The 22657-nt window shown below is 37.7% G+C and overlaps 1 protein-coding gene across 1 annotated transcript; it reads right to left on the bottom strand.

The window, feature by feature from the left end:
* Positions 1-687: 687 nt before the first annotated feature.
* taldo1 (transaldolase 1) lies at positions 688-21716 on the bottom strand. Its single transcript, XM_084737937.1, has 8 exons — positions 21523-21716; positions 14800-14923; positions 14072-14179; positions 8626-8757; positions 6145-6320; positions 3645-3842; positions 1300-1445; positions 688-1180 (listed from the first exon to the last, which is right to left on the bottom strand). The coding sequence occupies exons 1-8, from the start codon at positions 21620-21622 to the stop codon at positions 1148-1150; spliced, it is 1017 nt and encodes a 338-aa protein (XP_084594063.1). The 5' UTR covers positions 21623-21716; the 3' UTR covers positions 688-1147.
* Positions 21717-22657: the final 941 nt, after the last annotated feature.

Here is a 22657-nt window from a genome sequence, read left to right as displayed (position 1 = left end):
GGCATCATGGGTAACTGTCACGTCTGTGAAGGTCCCATTACTGCCGAAAGGTACGTACAGGTTTTGGAGCAACATATGCCGCCATCCAGACGTCCCTGCTTATTTCAGCATGACAATCCCAAGTCACATCCGCTCATGTTCCAACAGCGCGGCTTCAAAGTAAAAGAGTCCAGGTACTAGACTGTCCTGCCTGCAGTCCAGACCCGTCTCCCACTGAAAACATGTGCTGCATCATGAAGCACAGAGTACGACAACAGAGAGCCCAGACTGTTGAGCCCCTCAAGTTCTATAACAAGTAAGAATGAGAAAGAATTTCAAAACTTCAATTATTAGTGACCTCAGCTCCCAAACACTTACTGAGTGTTGTTAAAAGAAAAGGTGATGTATCACAGTGGTAAACATGACCGTCTAGAGTTTTTTGGAACTTGTGTTTATATTTGGAAAAAAAGAAATGAGTTTGAACATTAAGTAGCTTGTCTTTGTACTGTATTTAACTGAATACATGTTGAAAGGATTTTGCAAATCAATACTTTCTGTTGTTATTTGTGTTTACATAGCATCCCATTTTTTTTGGAATTGGGGTCATAAAATGTCTTGCATGGTTGTGGATGTGGTGTTTGTGTGTCTGCTGTAACTCACTGATCATAAACACAAGACAAAGTATAAAAACAACCCAAACGACTGTAATGACTGAGATTTTGTATTTATTTATTTATTTAAAGAGAAAAATGTTATATCTGAGGAATGATAGTACAATGGTCTTAATAACAAAAGTGTGGTCCTCTCCTGCCAAACGAAGTGCTCGCGCTCCTTTCTAGTAGTCACATGATTACATCTCACACATTTTTTTTCCCTGCAGTTTTTCCTTTCTGGTCAAATTTCTCAGAAATATTAAGACTAGTATACAACAACTGCACACCCACATTAGCATCAATCGGCATTAATGTTTGGTCAGAAAATAGAGTCAGTCCCAGCCTAAGAGAGGAGAGGCGTCCAATCAGGAGCAGGGGTCCCTGGAGTTTGGTCAGATGAGAGGGAAGGCCGTCAGGTGCTTTGGACCTTCTCTCGGGAAGTTGGGGACGAAGACAGCAGCCTCCTAACTCCTTATATGTCCTGTAAATGCGGACGGAGATGCCAGATCTGTCTTTTACTGGCCGTTTTTCACGTTGAGCATTTTCTCCTGTAATTAAAAAACAAAGCACAGAGGCATCAGCTTGGCAAACACCTTGCACAATGATAAAATCATCTCTGCAAGCAAACAGTATGTCATTGCACACACATCTCCCTTCATCCTCTTACTTTGATCATGGTCTCCAGCTTGATGGCGTCGGCAGCAAACTTGCGGATGCCGTCGGACAGTTTCTCCACGGCCATGCGGTCTTCATTGTGCTCCCAGCGGAAAGCCTTCTCATCCAGGTGGATCTTCTCCAGATTGCAGGCCTTGGCTATAAAACAAATCATCAAGGCTCTTAGTTTTCAGGGGTAAAAAAAATCTTTGCAAGAGCTCGGCTGTTTCCAGATTTCCAACCAAATCTTGGCCTTTTGGGAAGCTCATTCCACCTTTGTTTACAAGAGCACCTCTTGCGATGTGCAGAAAATTAATTTGTAAATTAAGTAAGAGATTTAGAGGTAGAGATGCACTGACTGCAATTTTCTTAGACGATTCAGATTTCCAATTTTTAGAAAATCATTCCTGACTATTCTGATTTTATCTTACTATGAATTGTAATTGACAGCATACAGAACCACTGTGGAAAATTATCTATCTATCTTACTATCACTTCACACTCCTCCTCCAACCCTCCTCTTTTCCTAAGTTCTTGGAGTCTCTCTCTCTTCTAAACGCAGACGACATGTGCAAGAATGTGGCTGTGACCAACGCTGTAGAATAGACCCTTTTGCAGTTTGGAAACAATGAGAAAGCTGCGCGTGCATTTTAGCAACGAAAGTATGGCGGACCACAGCAGCTTGTCAATGGGCCGCTGCAAACATGAGCAGTTTTGATTGCGCCCTCAGTCCAGTCAACACATTCAATAGTTTGGAGCCATAGACGCCACCGATTGCTCTGAAAAAGCCGAGATCCTGTTGGAGCTTTGAACAACTTATATCGACCACTGGAATATTGATTCTGAAGTATCATATACTCAACAAACATACATTTTGGTGCTGGTAAACCATTTAATTCAACCTTTGTAGCTTGATAACTCGTCTGGATGACTGGGGAAGATTGATACTCCTGTTACCAAAATACGTGTGCAGCTTTTCGATGACGTCGGCTGTAAAAGGGTCTATATGGCTGTGAAGTTGCTGTGATGTCACAGGTGTAATGCTGATGATGTGGTGCTTTTTTTCCTCCAGGTGACAAAATAAATGTTTACAGTTTGTATAATCCTTTTGTTTACAGTGCTTTAAGACTGAATCATGTCATGTAAGAGTCAATATAAACACAAAATTGTTGGCACTGATATTTAATTGATGAGAAAAATGTGATGCAGACCTGCAGCAGAGTGAAAGAGCGCACTCACAGACCGACTAGAGAGACTGCCGTGTAATTTTCTCAACATGATCAAACTATTTAGAAAGTCAGTTGAACATTTGATTGTGTGGTCAGTTACAGTTTACTAATGTATGTGAACTTGCCACTGTGGGAACAGTGGTTAAATGACCTGAAATGGGCCACATTTAAATGTGGGTGCATGCGTGTGTCTGCGTCATTGGTATTCTCTCCTCAGTAATTTGTCATCACTGGGTGAGGCGCGGTGCTTTAATATATAGCTGATGATGTCTCATGTCATACGTTTTGAATTACATCCTCATGCTATTCTTCATCCTAACCAATATTTCTGTAGTCAACAGTCAGAGACAAATTATTTTTTGATTCCGTTTGAACTGTGCCATGAATTATACGTTTGTCGATGTAAAAGATAAATTTCCAAATCAAGAAAGTCAACATTTGAACATTTTAAATATCAAACTGTGAAGCTGCACAAACAGAAAGACTTCACACCCAGAAGTCACCAAAGTGACGCCATGACTTCTCCTTACAAAAGCTAATGTTAGCTGCTGAAACTACATTGCAGGTGTGTTTTTGTACCGGGATGTAGCCACACAACAGTGGGTCTTACTCATTCTTTCTCTTCACAGCTGATAAAATCACCAGAAGTTGCTGGATAAAAAACTTTAGGGTAAGAGAACATTATGAGGGGCAGCGAGAACAATGCTGATGAGCTATATTGTGCAAGATGAGAGTTCAATGAGTGGTTCCACACAAAGCTAAACTTAACTATCACAACCTGAGACTTACTTGACATGTAAAATTATGTTTCATATTGACAAACAACATACGTGTAATTTGTGGCACAGTTCAAACAGAATCAAAAGTTCTTTGTCTCTTGCGATACACTACTTTTCATAATTTTCTGAAGACAGGTCCCATGAGGCACACCAGAAGAGGTGTGACTTAGGCACTCTATTAGTTGCCAAAATCCCAAGTCAGACTGCAACCAACTGGCCTTGGTCTGTTTCAAGATGTAGTTAAAATGTCCCTTTTTATGTTTCTAGGTCACCGAGTGTCCAAGCACAGTGAAAATAAAAATGAAAACCTAATGAGGATAGCAGTATTTTTCAGAATCACAGGACAGTACCTTTCTCCTCATTGAGCATCTGCTCGACGGTGCTGTGGTCCTTGCTGAGCTCTGCCAGCAGCCCCGGGGAGATGGTGAGCAGATCGCAGCCTGCCAGGGCTTTCACTTCACCTGTGTTCCTGAAGGAGGCGCCCATCACCACGGTACTGTAGCCAAACTTCTTGTAGTAGTTGAAGATCTTGGTCACGCTGATCACACCTGGGGACGGAGAAGAGAAAAACCTGATCAAGCTGCACAGTATAAAAAAGCAGAATTGCTTTAGAGTTTAAAGTGACACTACAGCCCAAAAATCAAAAATTCTATTTTTTTTTTCTGGCGCTGAATTTGCAGATTGCCAACACCTTGTCTCACTCTCCCTTTCCAAGCACAGCTTCTAGTTTGGTAAATTTGGTGACACATTGCTTAGTGTGGTGGTGGGAAAGTTCACCAGGGGGAGTGTGGTTTCCAATCCAGCGTCACGCAGCAAATTTGAGGATTTGATCTGAAGACCAGTTATGTTTTGTGTTGCCCGTCTGTGCCATCATGTTTTGTGCAAATTCTCACGTCGTTCTCCTTTAACTGATCAACTAATCAACTAATCATGTGTTCTATCTGCAGTGTCTTCATTTGATTAATGTCCCCCAGCAGAGACACACCTTACTCTCTCAGATTCTTTGTAGCAGCACAACCAGAAACATGCTGTAGAAAAGAGACGTCTCTGCTCTTGTTACATGTTAGTCATGTATCAGTTATGAGCGCTAAGATGAATCAAGTTTAAACTGTTCTATAAGTACTCTCTGTTCACACCAATCCTCTTCTGGTGTATCAAATGACTTGTCAGAGTATACATGAAACAACAGAGTGTGTCATCATTTCCACAAGACAATTTCAGCACCTGCAGAACAGCAGTTTCGTTCTACTGTGTGTTCAACTGTGATGGCCTATGTTGTATAATAGAATCATGACAATTCGTTTAACTGTGGGTGAAACAGAGGATGAAAACCTCCCATAATTCAGTTGGTTGAGGCTGCAGGTAATGAACCAGACTCCAGCAAAAGAATCAGTCTCCAGAGGAGGGGCAGCATCACTCACAAGGGCTTTATTTCTCAATTGCTCTCCATAAGTAGACTGTGTATTTGTCTTATGTTTAACTTTGTAAGAAATAAAAGAAGAGGGTATCAATACAGGCAATACAAGCTACAATATAATGATAATCTATAATATAACACAAATAAGGTATTAATCAGCAGTGTCTGGATGAACAAAGTGGCTGCTATAATCACTACCACAGCTGATCACAGCTATCATAACCCTTTAATGCACAATATTAGCCTTAAATCTACTGATAAAACTGACAAGAGGCTTTACTGCATCGGGCAATAAAGTCCATACACAGAAAAACAGAAAAAGGGAGATTCACGATAAAATTTAAAAAGTTGAAAAATGAACCCACTCAAAATCAAACAAATCACAGGTACTTAAATTAACCGCTGTAATAATGTATTAGAGATGTTATGAACAGCTGAACTGAGTGACACACTTAACAAGTGAACTGTGGGAGAAAAGGAGAAAAAGGCTTTCATATTGAAGCTAGAAACAACTATACCGTTTAAACAATTAACATGATTACATTAAACTACAACATATATTCATTACACAATGATACTTAACAGGCTCTATACTGTATGTACAATACTCAAATGTACAAACAGAATAATAATGATTGAGGACAGGAGCCTGCTGTCTCTCTGGCAAGTTATCGAAGGATTAATGTTGCACTATAACTGTGGAGGGTGTGGCAGACTTTAACAATGAGTGTTATGTAATTAATATAATTCTATAATTAATATAATTAGATTCTGATCTATTTGACAGACTCTAAACAGATTAATAGAGTAAATTCAACTTCATACAACAAGGTAGAGATTTTAAAGGCCGACACACATCTACGTGAATGTAACTTTATGACTTCAGTTCAGAGATAAAAAAAAACAAAAAAACAATATAACTACCTGTAAAACCCTAGACCACGTTATTACTTAACAGTGGTATTTTTAACTGCAAATGTTTCTGTTTGGATTACTGTTATTCCATATAAAATTGAGAATTATTATGCATAGAAAACAAGTTGAGAGTTAATTCCATGTGAACAGATATCAGCTGCTATATTTAGGCTGCACCTGCCGTGCTGCATTTCCCAGATGAGAATATTTGTTTCCTCTGTGGAAAAGCTGGTCCAAACCCTCTGTTTATGCCAGTATGCCATGATGGAGAAAACATCAGTCTCAAAAAGGAGATTATGGGAGCAGATATGACCCAAAACACACATACACCCACCACACAAACTGGCAAACAGCTGATCTGTCTAAAAGCAGTTGGTGCTACTATCCTGATATTGTGATGATGCAGGTTTTATCTCATGTTTTTAATATTACCTGCACTAGATATACCATTTCCAATGTTCATCTCTGTTTAAACTTGAAAACCCCAATGAAAGAAGTTCATTATTATTTCTTTTTACCTGGGTCCTCATGTGGCTCGTAGCTTTTGCGGTCTGTGTTCTCCTTGTACCAGTCGAGGATGCGTCCAACAAAAGGAGATATGAGTGTGACCTTTGCTTCTGCACAGGCTACAGCCTGAGCGAAGGAGAACAGCAGGGTCATGTTGCAGTGAACGCCGTGCTTCTCCTCCAGCTCCCTGTGCAAAAAGAAAATTAGGCAGTCCAGTTAACAGAAATATAGGCTGCAACCAGGCTAGTTTTGTGGTTTTAGGTATCTTCTGAGGTATTTTAGAGACACTGATACATGTAGACACATGAATACATGTTTCACTCAAAAATCCTGTTGTTTGTAATAGCAATACTTTGATAGTTTTTAAGAGGACATGTTCAAAACATTACAATATGTTAATTACTGTGTGGACAGTACCAAAGCTATAAAAAAAAGATCCAAGTGCTCATTCAATACTTCAGTTCAGTCTTTATTGTCCTCCCTGAAATTTGGCTCGCAGCAGCAAAACGAGACAGTGATCAGTCACTTTGTCTGCACCAGTACTGCGAGCAGGTTGTTAATGGAAAAAAAAACAACTATTGTGTGTGCCTAAAACCTTTTCTCTCCTTTTTGCCCTGGTTTCAAAAGGGTATTTTTTTGTATTACAAGTGTTGTATCAAAGTTTAAAAGTCTGGTAGTGCGACAACTCTCATTTGGTCAGTTCACATTACACAGCCCTCTGATATTATCATGTTTTCTTTTTATTTTGCTCTTAAACCTCCAGGCATGTGCTTCAGTGAAAACTTCTAAATGTCTTTGAAGACATTTAGACCCATCACGTGTGACATTTTTGTTGATGCCCAAAAGGCAGACAGTAGCTGTTTTGTGAATTTACTACTCAGGGGACAGTAAGGTTGTACAAAGTATTCAAGTATAGATACTTTTTTCAATTAAACATGTTTAAAACAATACAATATCCATTAATTGTTGCACCGAAAACACTAAAAATACCTAAGTGTTCCTTCCAGACTTCAGTTCTGTCCTGCCTGAAATTGTCCTGTTCTGCTTACCTAGGACTTTTTCCCTTTTTGTGCTGTGATATCCAGAGAGGTACCAAGTATCGTTTTATTGTAGTATTGTATCAAAGTGTAAAATTCTGGTATCAAGACAACACTAAGAGGCAGTGAGTGTAGCTGCATCCACTCAACGTGATCGTACGTGCGTGTCGTCTTTGTCAACGTGTGTGATAAATGACTGGTCATAAAACTGTCTCCATGTTAAAATGTGCCTTGAATATTTTAAGTGACACGAGAATGACTTCATTCCCAGAGGCGACTGTGAATCTCACTCGTGGTTTCCTCCAATAATATTGTGTTGAGTGAAGGTGACGAGTGAAGGCTCCAGATTCCAGCTAGAATTACCACGTTGCAGTTGTACGCCTCGCCAACCATTCAAATCACAAGTTCCATCCACTGCTGTGCAGACTCATAATATATTAAGCGGAGACTTTGACGGAATTTAATAAAAAGTATTAAGTGTATTTTTTGGCAAAATGAAAGTTATCACTATATTGACATGATTGAATTGTCTTCACTCAGAGACTATTTTTACAGGGGATTGATGAAGATTATGATGCCACAGTGAGTTGACCTTTAACCTTTTGAATATAAAATTTCATCACCTCATGATTTTATCAATTTCTTCTTCTCTGTCACTGCTGTCCACTTTGTGCGTGTGTGTGTGTGTGTGTGTGTGTGTGTGTGTGTGTGTGTAGGAGCTGAGCCCAGAACTTTGTCAAACATGCAGAGAAGAGGACAGAGAATCGATAGTACATGCTAGCAAAACATGGTGGGGAACTCTCAGCATTTTCCCCCTTTTCACTCATTTTTGTTCAATCACTGTTAGAATAGTTACTGTCAAGTAGCCTGATCTTTACCTGCAACTGTGCAGAAATACCAGGTTTAAACAGAATGAATCGACTTGCAAAAAAAACAAAACAAAACAAATTAAAGCTGTACCGCACTCAAATGTTGATTTAGAATTTGAATGTCAAAGTTATGAGCAAAGCTTCAAAGGTGGAAACTATTCAGTAGAGCTCTTCTGCTTCTGTTTGGTTCTCTGACTTTCCAATGTGTTGGTTTGATTACAGTATCGTTCAAAACATTATGATAGGAGAAGATATAAAGACGTGGCTAGTATAAGAAATCTTTACCAAATGACATCTCCTACATAGGGTAAAAATCTCATTTTCCCCCACAGGTTACCATCCATCATTCCTTTAGCTTCAATTTTAAAACCCCTGAAAATCAGTGATGTTATTGACAATGGCCTGGAAACATAAACCACCCACAACTGTCTCTTCTTTTGGTTTTAAAAGGTACCTAATACTTACTGGTGAAGTATGTCACATCAACTTTTTCCAGCTGCACCTGCTCACTTTGACCCAGTTAGTTTAGCAAGAATAACTAACATGTACATTACATAACATAATTAATGACACATTCTATACTTACTTGCCAGCCTGGATTCCCTCCCATGTTGATGACAGCTTGATAAGCACGCGCTCCTTGCTGATGCCGGCCTCTTCATAGAGAGCGATGAGCCGCAGGGCCTTGGCAACCATTTCATCCTTATCAAAAGATAATCTGTTAGGGGAAGAGAAACAAAACAGCCATTAATCAAGCATTTTAATCCAAGTTTGACAACCACACTCCAAAAAAAGTTGCACAGATGTGTAAAACACAGAGTGTGAAAATGTTTTACCTACTCAACTTCACTGATTTTTTGTCAACATATGCTTCATTTGAATTTACAACATGCAAAGTGGATTTTTGTGCTCCGTGAAATGAAAACGTAAAAAGGAATGTTGCGCATTGAATCACCAAAGAAGAACTTCCTTTACAAAGTTTAAGCTGTTGATTTTGCTCTGCAAAAAGAAGCGTGTGATATCACTCCATCTTAGGATAACCACGCCCAGTGTGGAGAGATGATTTCAATGATAGATGATAACATGAAATCCGACCTGGTGGAGGAAATTGGAGGAAGCTGCTACCTTTCTGTGACGATTGACGGGGACACAGATGAACAAAAAATGAGAAATACTACTACTATGCTCAATTAATTCAAAATGGAAAGCCAACAGACAAGCTGGTCAAGCAATATTAACTACAATATAGCACTGCATTAGCTGAGTAACCCACTATTGGGGTGTTTTTCAATAACAAGACAATAATGCAAATAAAGTATGCAGAGTTCCTTGTACTTCTGATTAATGCAGGTTATTCAACTCATTCAAAGAGGATTACAAGCCACTAAGACTGCAAGGAGGCACGATGGATAAATTAGGTAGTAGTAGATGTTTTTCCCGTTTTACAATGGTACATTTTATATAGAAACCTTTTTTTAAAAAATCAAACCTAATTTTACACCGTTTCACAAAGCACTATAAAGCATACTTGATGCTGACCAGCCCTTACAAGGAAACACCTTGGATAAGATTTCCTTTTCTCCCTGTCTTAAGAAAAACATGTTCATTAAATTCTGGACCAAGTGGGTCAAGTACAGTTTGTTAAGCCCTTAGAGACAGATTTTGATGAAGTATTGACTTAATGTCTATGTTTTATTCAAGAAAATATGTTTTTTTTAATTTCCTTTCCAATCTCCCCCTGACATACCTTTAATTGCTCTTGTGTATTTCATATTGTATTTTGTACTGTGCAGTGTGTTCCTACTGCTTTTATTATGATAGACAGGATTTACTGTAGTCTGCATTGCACTTTAAATTTAATTTATTCCGTCTACTTGTTATGCGTAGGACTACAGATGGCAATTAGTGTCTCACTAAATCTGGTGCAACCATGTTTTCTTTTCTTGTAAATGATCAGTGTCATTGCACACTGTCCTTTTATAAATCAAATAAACTAAACATTACCTCTACGAATACAAACAAAGGTCTTACATTTTGTAAGAATCTGCAGATGGCAGAGGATATTAAACTGCTCTGGTTCTGATAAGTGCCTCATATAAACTGCTGTCCTTGAGGAAAGAAATAAAAAAACACTACTTTTGAGCTGTGTCATTTATTTAGATTGGAATTGGCCTCGCTGACTGTCCAATTTAAGGAGCCCGTGGTAGCTAAACTTTATGACCTCCACCACTACTTTACCCCAAAATGTTGGAGGGAGCTGCAGTCAGTGGACAAGATGCTGGGAGTCACCATCAGTAACCCTTCCAACACTGGATTCCTCATGCCGAGCGTGCAGCACCTGCACTAATCAAACCAGCTGGACGGGATGAACGGGACAACAGCCACTTTACTGCAACCCTGCAGCACGTTAGACACCTGTCCACATCCTCTCCCTCCACTGATGTGGAAAGATGGACAAAGAATGTAACAGATTTCTAAAGAAATTCTTTCTTCCTGTTGCTCAATATGTTGTTTCAAGAAATGCTGCAATTTGTTGCAATCAGTTCTTTTTTAGACCAAAGTGAGAAACAGTGTGCAGAGTTCTGCTCCTTCAAACACTTTATGGCTGACTTCTTTGCAGAAACTAGGGAACCTCAGCAGGATCCTACAGGGAAATGATTTGATCCTAGAGAGGCTTCTGCTGAGTTACAGAGAACGGTGTCTGAACTGGAAGGGATGAAGCTGAGGCCTAAACCAGGAGAGATGTTAGAGATGGTTCTGAACATTCAGTCTGCGGGAGAGAGCTGCTACCCTTCTGGTGTGATACTATAGCAAAGAAGTGAACATACTTAGCAAATATTATTTAGAAACATTTTTCAGATCAATTGCTGGTATTTCACTTTAATGTTAATGTATTTTTCAGGGTGTAGAGCTGAAAGGGCGAGCTCCCTTAACTGATGGTATTTTCAATAATCTGCATGTGGAGAAGAAGAGATGAGCAGCGATGGGGAGCAGTAACATACATGTAATTAAACTAGTAGTTTAATTACAGTTTGCAGTAGCTTGCTGGCACTTCAATTGTCTTCATGTATGAATAGTGACTGAAATAATTAAATTATGTTTTGTCATTTTTAGGCCATTAACTTAGTGATTTTTTATTTTATCATTGTTTCTCTACTGTAATTGCACTAGAGCTGAACCACGGTGGGATTTTTGAGAACATTACTGAAATTAGAAGGGAAAAATTCACTCACTCCATTATCGATATGGTGGCTGATATAATGAATTTTTGAACAGGAATAAAAATAGACCTCTTCGATATGGATTGTGCATCAACATAACTATGCAAAAGTACTCAGGGAGCAGTTTAGTTGGATAAAAAATATTTTATATTTTATTTAAAATGTTAATTCAACAAAATTTAAATAGTTAATAAGCATCAATACTGTTCAGTTTCAGAATATTTTAACACCGTCAGTCAATTAGTGGCAGATTATGAAACAAGAAGCATATCATCTTAGCATTTACACCTGCCAGGGGGCTCCTCTAGTCCTCATAAATGTATGCATATTTACTACAAAAAGTTTTCATATAGCCAATTATCGCTAAACATACGCAGCAACACGTACCGCCATTCCAGGCCAAAATCAGGTATATTTTGGACTCTAAACTGAACCCCCTTCGATCTGCTCTGCCTCCTTTTTCTTTCAGCCTGACACTGTAAAGGCATATATACGACAAGCATTTGGCAGGCAGCCTCCACCACACTGACTTTTGTGTAGTGCAAGTGCTCACACAGTCACACCACTATTATAGATAAACCTCATGATTCTTTTAAATTCTATTCTATACATTTATATTCTATACTTTTGCTAACTAGCTATATTTAACCGAACTAGATTTTTCCCCTGGGGTATTTTTGCTGTAGTTGAACTTGTTCCTTTGTGAAGCAATTGATGGTTTGCAAAGCTATGTTTTCAAAGCCTCAAAACTGGAAATGAGGTCATGCATCAGTTGTTTGCCGAGGCAGACACTTGAAGATGTAGTTGACAGCTTCTATTCAGCCATGACACACGGCCAGAAAGTCAAGGTGCACTACTGTGCTATGACAGGGCAGAGGTTCAGTCTCCTCTTCAACATTTTTGCAATTTTCTCAGAAGGTGACCAGGGCAATATTGCCAATTCTCATTCTAATTCTCATTTTAGTATGCATTTAAGTATAGAGGTATGACCACAATTAAGGGTTGGTACTGAACTTCAATCCTATTGTGTATTGAAAGACGTCTTGTCATGCAGCATGCTTCTACAAAGATCTAATAATGCTGGCAATTCACTAACACCAATACATGTTACTATAGTCATACAGCAAAACACTACATTAAACAGCAAAAGACAGGGATCATTGTTTGTGTCTGTGATGACCAATAAGTAAGTGGCAGTATAAAAAAAACAATCATTCCCTTCTCCTTTTAAACTCAGGCTAATGTTCCTTTGACTTTTATTGTCATTTTACAGTCCAACACTGCAAGTTTCTTTGTTTCAAGTTTCTCTAGCTGCTCCCAGGTGTTTAAACTGCTTCCTCCTCTGAAGAGAGGAACTGTACTGTAATGTGTAATGTAAATCAGCAACTGGTAACTTTGTAAAGTCAAGCTAACAATACTCAGCTCTACCGTGATTAGATGTTATGTATTTTCATGGATCTTTAATATGTTTTAAGTTTCACACATTTCTTATGTCTAAATGTTCCCACACCTGATTCTCTCCCATAATATCATATCTGTATTGACAAAGCGGTGGTTGCCAGTCTGACTAGATCCATCAGGAATGGCAGAAGCTGAAGCCCCTCATCAGATCATGACAAGTCAGACAGACTTCAGGTTTGAACTTCCTGCACTTGGCTGATATATTGCTTGTGACTGCAGTCTTGTCTGGTCGTTGTGAGCGGGGATGTGAGTTTTATTTTACATCCGCACCCATCCCATCCATTATGAGAGCTAATCCATACCATCAAAACCACAAAAATATGCCTTACTCAACAACCAAATATTCCCCCACTCTGCGGCCAATGCTTAAGATATTTTCTATTGATTATTACCGAAGCTTTGAGGCCTAAAATATGGCATTTGGGACAGCCCTTGCAGAACTATGTTTGTAAGTATAGTCTGTTTTGCACTGAACTGAATCGGTTACATTCCCCTAAAGAACACAAACATGTTTTGGATTCTAGTATTGAGGTGTTACACCACTTCCTATGTATGTTTCCGTTCTTCTCCTGTCAGTGATTCCACACTTTTTAAATTTATTATAAATAATCACGTGTGTACAGTACAATGATATAAATATTCAGAAATTTGTTCAAAATAATATTAATGTTTTGTATACAGTTATGTCCCTGAAATCTACCTTTATTGGCAAATAAAGAAAATGTCTGTGAAAACATTTCCTGTAAAGGTTTGGATTTTGTGCCCTGTATGCAACATTAATGCCCTTTGCCAGTCACAAACCTCTTCAAATGATGAACTGCACTACTTGTGGTGTTTTTAGAGATGATAGCTGATGTTTTATACTTGTGCTACAAAACTATTGACCTCTGTAGCACCAGTGCCATGTGCAAAAAGAGTTAAGGTACAGCCCTGTAACTAATAAAGTATTGATGAATAATGTGGCTGCTGATTGAGGACATTGCTTTAAACTTCCATCATTAATATGAAAGACATGAAACATGATGTTGTGAGTGGAGATTTGGTTATATTGTGTGATGTATCCCAGCGGACAGTAAAACACTGAGGGGGATTAACTGTAATCCTCAAAAGAAAGCTACAACATAAATTAAAAGTAAATGTAATCAAGTTTGTCATGCAAGAGTGGTGACAAAACTTGGTCTCTGAGTAGCACGTCTGTTTACTTAAACAGGTCGAACCTCATGTGTAATACTGTTGGCAGTTTCAGCTCCTCTCTGTCTACAGGATGTTTTGAACGGTTCAAGACCTTGATCATTAAGTAACAAGTTTCCTGTCATAATTAGCACCTTGTGACACGTTGTTGTCACCCACCTGGCATCCACCTCAGTAGACACTCGGCCAGGGACCTTCTTGAGGATCTCGAGACCGAAACTCACAAACAGCTTGTCCATAGTGTTGGCTACCTGCTCCTCTTCAGTTCTGGAGAGAGAAGGAAACAATATAAAACTGATTAACTTAATGTCTTCAAAAACACTGAAAAGGAAATGTATAAAATGGGGATTGTGTAGATGTTATATTATTCATAAAGCTGTAATCCTAAACTTGTGCACATTCAAATTACTGCAGATTTGACAAGTCATCATGCTGAGTTCTTTCACTGAAAACTAGTTTGACAGTGTTGTTATTCAAACAGTGAGGTATACAAGCCCACAACATTTGTTCAAAATCAGAGCATGGAGATGGTCTCAAAACACTGTAAATTTAGTTTTTAAAGTTTAACCACACACCGTTGCATTAGTCTAAGAGTTACAATAATCAAAATGGCATCACAGATTTAAGGCCAAAGAAGAAAATTACAATCAACTGCCTGCTGTAAATTAAGGAAGTTTGTCAACACATTGCACAGAGGAATTATGTGCTGTGCAACATCTGTAAAACCACATAAAATGTTCCTTTTTCCTCTGCAAATGACTTCTACTTCAGTGCTGTTTACTTCAGATTTTATTTCCAATGTAACCCAACAGGTGTACAGCTAAAGAACGGATTCATTTTAGAGGATATGTGTGTCGTTTAGCTCTCATTTGTGCTTCATCTCTTACCCGCCCTTGGCAATGCCGTATTTGATGGCCTGGTCCAACAGGTGCTGGTAAGCCGGCATCTTGGCAGCAGCCAGGATAAGAGATGGGTTGGTGGTGGCATCTTGAGGCTTGTACTCATCAATGGCTGCAGGATGACAAGAGCGAGCAAAGTCATTAAATGTCACATACACACAACCTGGTTTCTTATAGATACTCTAATAAATATCAACTATCTCATTTATGTTATTATCCAGTATGAGACATCTGCAAGACCATTATTATTAAAAAAAAAAAACAAAGAAAAACAGCTTGGGAAAAAAAAAACCTTTCTTAAAATAATAAACCTGATGTATAGAGCATGTTGTCGGTAAAAATCTGTTTTCTTTTTAACTTAAAGTGCTTCTGCTTTTCTTCTTTAATAAAATAATAAAAGTAGCAACCATGCCCTGAGAATCTGCAAAAAAAAAAAAAATGGCATGAGTTGTCTTTTGCAACTATGGAAAAAACAATGCCACAGTCAGCAGCAGCAGCAGTCCTTTATAAAATAAAATAAACAAAAATAATAAAATAAAATAATTTTACTGCAATATCATGATATTCAATACTGCATTATATCCCTACTAAATTAATCTTTAATTCTCTGGTGTAGATGATTTTTATGATCTGTCAAAATTAACAAATTGTAGCAACTTTAATTTGATTTTTTTTGCTTCAAAGTTTAAGATGAAAGTCCAAATACTGTAAATATATACCCTTATTATATCTTATATATTTTTTTCAGTGTTCAAATCATTATGAAAAGGACAAAAGGTGGCACTCAAAACTTTGGATTTTATTACATCACGACTGTTTACCATGAAAGTTACAAGTCTGGTTTTATCATTAGCTTAGCAAATATAACACTGCCTGCACGTCAGTCCTCTGCAGGGGTCACTGTACCGAAACTGACAAACTGTAACAAGGCTAAACAAACCTCAGAGACCAGTTTGAGCCCAGTTATCCCATTCTTCAAGATTTTCCTTGATCTAATTTATTAAAAATATGTCAATGTGTATGTAAAAAAAAGTCAAAGAGTAAAGGAAAGAACTGTCATGTAGAAACCCACAGCATACTGCTGCTGTCATCAGGTAGAGAATGGCGCCATCTAGTGTATACAAATATTACTACACCATCCTCTAAAACTATTCAGTGTCACCAGTGGCAGATGAATATACAAGTGTCTCTGCTGATAAAGAATACAGTTTAACACCGCTTTATGAAGACAAATACTTACATAGTGTAGTGATTATTGATTTAATTCTCTTTTGTTTAAGTTGATTATATGCTGCTGAGAATTCTTATTCTCATACTTAGTTAAAAAATGCTGCTGACGCTACAACTTAATCATTTTTAACATTAATGGAAAAAAGAAACCCTAACATACTTATTACCCAGCAACTAGTGAAGACCTTAATAAGTAACTAATTGAATCTTAAACGCTAATATATCTCAAAATATATTACAGTGATGTGAAAGTTATGATAAATTGACTCAGGAGTTGAATAATCTTTATGATCTGCAGCAAAAAGCCACAAGGCTTGTAGTAATGTATTCCACAATCTACAGAACTGTAGATTAAAAACATCCTGTTGCACTTTACAGGACTGAAATGCAGATTTTAATTTGCCATGCATGAGCGGCAGCCTGCGGGGTCTTTTCATGAAGCACAGTGGTTTTATGTCAGCACTCGATTGTAGCAGCGGAGTCCCGTCGCTGCTGCCAGCTCTTCTGCATAAGAACAAAGCCTGCCTCTGTTCTGGAGCCAGTTTTCTCTCAACCCCCTTCAAACAAAAAATTGGATCATTCTGCAGGTCAGTGGGGTTGGACTAGATACTCGTGATCAACAGTTCAAGAAGACACTACACAGCTGAAGTGCTGATTACAGCAGTGTTGCCAAAAGATAGGGTAAATGTCTAAACTGTCTACTAGAAAAGTTAAGTAAGCCTTCCATAATCAATAGCCATCCCAAGTATATTTCCACTGACAATTCATGTTCTCAACTGGGCAAATACACAGATTGAAGCTGGGTTCAAAAAAAACTTTTTTGCTTATTGGCCAAATGGTTAACAAATTCTTACAGCAACTCAACAGATCACACTTGTTTTTTTGGCTGGTGAATAAAGCAAATCTACCAGCTCCTTGCATAATTTTACAATCATTTGGCTGGTATCTGGTGCTAATTATGGGCCCTGGATTGAAGTAATAATAAAAAATTAAAAAGTTTCTGTGCAAGCTGGCGACTAAGAAGTTTTACAATTTGTACTTGAGACCTCTGATTCCACTTTTGTATTAATTTATAAGTTGAGCATGAATGTGCGCCAAATACATTAACATGCATATTACAGCACAATTACTGCAAATAACTTGCTTATGGTTCAAGTGCAGCAATACTTTAAAATGCATTGAAAATTTCATAGTTAGCTGGAGAATCAGAGGGATGTGTACAAGTATGTGGGAAAACGTTTGACAAGGCACGAAAAAGAAAAACTTTTCTTCACAGATTAGAGCTGCAACAATTAGTCGATTAATTGATTGAAAAACAAATAGTTACTATGGCTGCAAGATATGGTAAAATAATAATCTAAATCACATTATCTTGACTGAAACTGCGATATGCAGTACAATTAGTGGAAATTATCAATTTTGCACCACAATTTTCATTTTTGCCAAAAAAAAATCTAAAAAAAAAATCTAAATCTAAATAAAACTATTTAAACTGGGATGATGTGATATTTGTTGAGGTCTTTCATCTGAAGAACAAGATATTTAGGCCAGAGCACCTCCACAGCACTTCATTATAATGCTGTTTTCTCAACCATTTCTTTTTTCAAAACATTACAATCTGGTTCTGGTTCTGGCATTTGGATACTGCCATTGGCCATATTGCAATTTTGATAACAGTGCAATCAATTGTGCCACATTGTGAAAGGATATGCTGCTTTTCTTTGTCATTGATGGCAAGTCTGGTAACAGATGGTAGCAGCTCTGGGAAACTGTAATGAGTATTTTTCACAATTTTTCAACATTTTATAGATGAAACTCAATCGAAATTAATCAGCAGATAAATCAATAACAAATAAATGTAAAGGGATTCAGTTGCCAGTCATATGGCCTTTGTATTTCTACGTGGATCATTCTGTGAGCATTATGCTATACAGTATGGAAACACCAAAAAGTAAAATCACCAAATGAAATCTAACTTTATATATTCCCACTAACATTAAATGACTAAACCAAAATCCATCATGTTCTCTAAATGTGAAATTAGCATGCATACAAGTCTGTCATCTGTCCAAAAGCACTACTGAACAATTCTTCATCTCCCTCTCAAGGAGCCTTCAACCATCTAGAACCGAGCAGGCTAATTAGTTACCAACAACCCTTGTGCAAAATTTCACAAGTGCCCCCTTAGCACCCTCCATTTACTTTCAAGCCATTCCTGAGAACTTTTTTTTTCCTCCACTTACATCAGTGAAGCAAGAGAGTGGCGTTACACCATGTTTGACCAAATTCTTGCATTTCTTATGTAAAACAGAAGTAATTTTAACATGTCCAAACTTGCACCCAGTGAAGCCTGAAAAATCTTACAACACTCATGAAATACCTACATTACATAAACCAGACGATGTGCGTCTTTAAAACAGAGTCTTCTCAAAAATTAGAAACAAATGGCTGTGTGAATCCCGAGGAGTCAGTCTTCTTATCACTATCACACACTTGTTTCGTTTTTTTCCAATGATTGTACGACAGAGGTATTCACTAAGATTGACGGATGTTTTGATTAAGTTGTTGGATCAGTGACAAACACTACTGATGTGCAGGACACCATTACGTGACAAAGTCTCACCCTGTTTAATTAATAGTGTTGTTGTATTCGATGAGACAAGCAGCAATTAATTAACTGTTTTCCCAGTTGATTAATCTCTAAATTGTTCTTTTTTTAATCGCAGTTTCTCAGCGTTCAAGATGACATCTTCAAACTGTTTTGTGTGCATTAGATTGTTTTACTGCTTTTATTTGTACTTCTCTGGCTGAAATTTGGCTTGCAGCAAAACCAGACAGTGATCAGAAACTTCTTCTGCACCAGCACTATGAGCAGGTTGTCAATAGAAAAATATTGTGTGCCTAAAACTTTTTCTCCCCTTTTCGCCCTGGTTTCAAAAGAGTATTCTTTTTTTATTATCAGTGCTGTATCAAAGTTTAAAAGTCTGGTATTGCAACAGAGCATATTCTTAAATAAAAAAAAAAAATAGAAAAGAAAAATCTAGCAGCTTTTCCTGTTTGATGTGGTATTGAATATCATTTCTTTTATACTACTATTGTATAAAAGTTCAAAATTCTGGTATATTGACAACTCTACATTGTTATTATTAGCTTGTCAGTCACCTGAAAAAGAGCTCTTAAGTTACACCAACATGTATGAAAGCCAAGGTACAATACAAATCAAGTTCGATTGACTGGTAACGTTTGTCTTAACAGTGCAAAGCAAACTCTACCAACAAGAAATACCTGCTTTTGGGAAGCCGGAATAAAAGTGATCTAACTGAAATTATTTTGACTGATACTGCAACTGCGATATGATTTGCTTTAATTTGAGGGAATGTTTTTTTTTTGTTTTTTTTTTTACATTACCCTTATTTGCATTGACAAACATATTAAAGATACTAAAATGATTATGGTGTGATATTGCAGGGATCTGTACCAAACAAAGATGTTTTATCAAGTCCGTAGAATATGATTTGTAGGCCAGGACATCTGCGCCACAACAATATTTACTTTTAAATTATAGTTTAACATACATTTTGCCTTTAGCAACTATTGCACCTCCTGCAAGCTGAACATTGTGTAGTCCATATTATGATTTTGATAATGTTTAGATTAACTGTTCAGCCCTAAGGCTAGAATAAAAATGTGTTTGGCTTTTTTGCACAGTGACTGACTTAAAGGACCAGTATGTAGAATTAAATGATCTCTAGCTAAACACCTCAGATCATCCTCCCCTTCCAGGTATACAGGAGAACATGGTGGCTGCAGAACTTGTGAAGAAGACAAAAGATCCAGTGTTTGGTTTGTCTGCTCTGGGCTCCTGTAGAAATATGGCTTTGCTAAATGGAAGCAACTGTGGAAGAGGACCCATGATATAAACTGCTCATTCTAAGGCAGTCATACTCAACTTAGTGGCCTGTCAACTACTTTCTAATTCACAAAAAAATAAATACCAGTTAGTAAATTTTTAAATATGCTTTTCATTCTGTCCCCAGTAGGAAAGGTTTATGATTATGATTTTCGTTAATGAATCATTTCAACATTTGAGTGACTGCATGATGGAAGAAGTCTAAGTGATGTTTAACGTTGAAAAAATGTATATAAATAATAAATGTAACCAAAGCATTTGTGAACAAAATGCAGTTGCAGCTATTAAATGCAGTAAAACACCTGATGCATCATACAGCCCTAGTGTAAGTCCTTGCACCAATTTAGTTAACAAGCCTGTTGATTTGGAAAAAAAAGGGGGCCTTCTAATGTTTATTCATTTTCTCTGCTAACTAACATTATTATTAATGGGCAAAGCAAGTCCACTATCCCAACAATTCTTATTTATAAAGAATAATACACTAATGAAAACTTATGAACACTTATTCCCTCTTTGCCATATTCTGCCTTTAAATCCCTGTAAATATTACAGACTGGACCTTTAAAACAATGACTGCATATCGAAATTGTAATTTATTTTGCTGTTGATCACATAACTACAGCACCACTGGACTGCACTAAATGACACGGCTGTTCATGTTATTGTGTTCCTCCTCTGTAAGCATGTCTCAATACAGACTCATTAATCTGTGTAAATTACAACAAACCAAGTGTGCAAATACATAGTAAGCATTTAAAAAGTCTAGCCTAATATCCACCACTCCTGGTGTGTAATAAGTGCAACATTTCATCCCTGCGTCACGCCTGGCTACAGAGACACAACAGACCAGTTCTGTCATGTCATCCTGAGTCTGCAAACCCTGGATGAGGAACTATCTGGTTTTCATCACAGCCCAACAGTATTATTACACACACAGTTCCTCATTCTGACCCATTGAGAAACATGACCTCTTCCTCTGTGGCATGAAAAGTGACAAACGAGGAAGAAAAATCACATTTTACACCTTGTTGGACGTTAACTCAGGCTGTACGGCAGTCTGTTAACTTAGATTTGCCATACATTATCTGTATTTTTACCACGTACACAGGCTTAACAAGCGCAAGTCGTGCCAAGTTTTAAATTTACTAATTTGAGAGGTTGGTAAGAGGCAAATTTAATCAAAATGCTTGCATTTTTAATTGAATAATTTTCGCAAATACATTAAGTTAATCAGCTAGCATCATTTGCTAGTGCGGCTAACGTAAAGTGGCGACTTGATGCTAAGTTGGGAAACCTTAGTAACACATAGCTATAATTGGATTACCAGATTGTCAACTTTAGTAGTTAACAAGTAGTTAAACCTCCTAGGAGTTTGTTAGCTAGGTGACATTAGCATTAGCTTGTTGAGCGAAATGAAAGGAGGCTGATGCTAATATTTATCTCCCACCCACTGTGACTGCGTAATATTGACACAGCGGTCAGTCACATTAAAGCTGGATCCTTCCTGGTCAGTTAGTTAGCATGCTAACCCGCTAACATTAGCACGAGCTAAAAGCGTTGATTTCTTTTACCGTTAAAGTCCCCGGTGTCTGCCACCACAATTGTGTGTTTCTTTAGCTGGATCAGCGCTGACTCCATCTTTCGCCGTTTCTCTGGTGACTCACTGGACATAATGGGACGAGGCTGGGACCCTTTTATACACAGAAAACACGTGAGAGCAGCAGGCGGACTGACAGAGCAAGAGAGAGGGAGGGACGGGAGAGCGCAGCGCAAAGAGGAAGCAGTCACCGGGAGCGCGCTCTTAACAGATCAGACTATGTAGGAGGCTCCTGCAGTAGGAGTGACGAAAAAGAAGGAATGAGGAAAAGAAACGGTCAAAAAATGTGACTTAAACAGAATCTGTGCTTTTTAAAAAATGTATTCCTGAAAATATTAATGAGAGTTCTCTCCTGTTATGGAGGGCAAGGCAAGTTTATTTATATAGCACCATTCAGACATAAGGCAATTCAAAGTGCTTTACAGTAGCATAGAAATACATTATGCTGCATTTGAGATCATAAAAACAAGCTGAAAGCAAGCAAAGCAAGCAAAAATAGTTAAAACCATGCAGAAATTGCATTTAAAATATATAAAAACAAAAGCAAAAGCAAACAAATATAAAAACAATAATCAGAGGTTACCTTAACAAGAGGTCATGTAGCATGTAGTGCTTTATAGAGAAGACATAGGATTTTAAAAATCTATCCTTTAACACTCAGGAAGCCAGTGCAGTGATGTAAGCACTTTCTTGTTGAGGACTCTGGCTGCAGCATTGTGGACAAACTGCAGCTGTTTGACCCTTGTTCTTTTTTGCTCAGATCTGTGAAGACACCGTTACAATAGTCCAACCTGCTGAAAATGAAAGCATAAACAAATTTAGTTCTTCCTGTGTTTTTAGAGTGTGTTGTTTGGTCAGATGGAAGATGGTGTACAGAAGGACTCTTATAATGTGTGCATGATTAAGCTTATTATTATAATGTCAGAATTTCATATCCATAAATTTAAATTTAGCCTACAGGCAGGAAGACATGCTTTGTCATATTGAGTGTAGAGCTGTGATGATTAATAGATTATTAATTGATTATTAATTTAATCACCAACTATTTTGAGAATTGATTCATCTGTTTGATTAATTTTTCAAGAAAAAAAAAGTTAACATTCTCTGAT

The sequence above is a fragment of the Lutjanus erythropterus genome, chromosome 1 (assembly GCF_056507025.1).
Source record: "Lutjanus erythropterus isolate fLutEry1 chromosome 1, fLutEry1.hap2, whole genome shotgun sequence".
In the NCBI taxonomy this organism is placed as follows: domain Eukaryota; kingdom Metazoa; phylum Chordata; class Actinopteri; order Lutjaniformes; family Lutjanidae; genus Lutjanus; species Lutjanus erythropterus.
The sequence above is the reverse complement of the archived record's forward strand: the minus strand, read 5'-3'. Positions and strand labels throughout refer to the sequence as shown.

Bases quoted from the DNA above. Each gene is read 5' to 3' on its own strand.
- taldo1 (XM_084737937.1), bottom strand. From the start codon at position 21,622: ATGTCCAGTGAGTCACCAGAGAAACGGCGAAAGATGGAGTCAGCGCTG. The intron at 6,321-8,625 runs GTAAGTATAGAA...CTTTTTGCACAG, and splicing joins GAGGGAATCCAGGCTGGCAA to GGAGCTGGAGGAGAAGCACG. The intron at 1,181-1,299 runs GTAAGAGGATGA...TTTTAATTACAG, and splicing joins AGCTGGAGACCATGATCAAA to GAGAAAATGCTCAACGTGAA.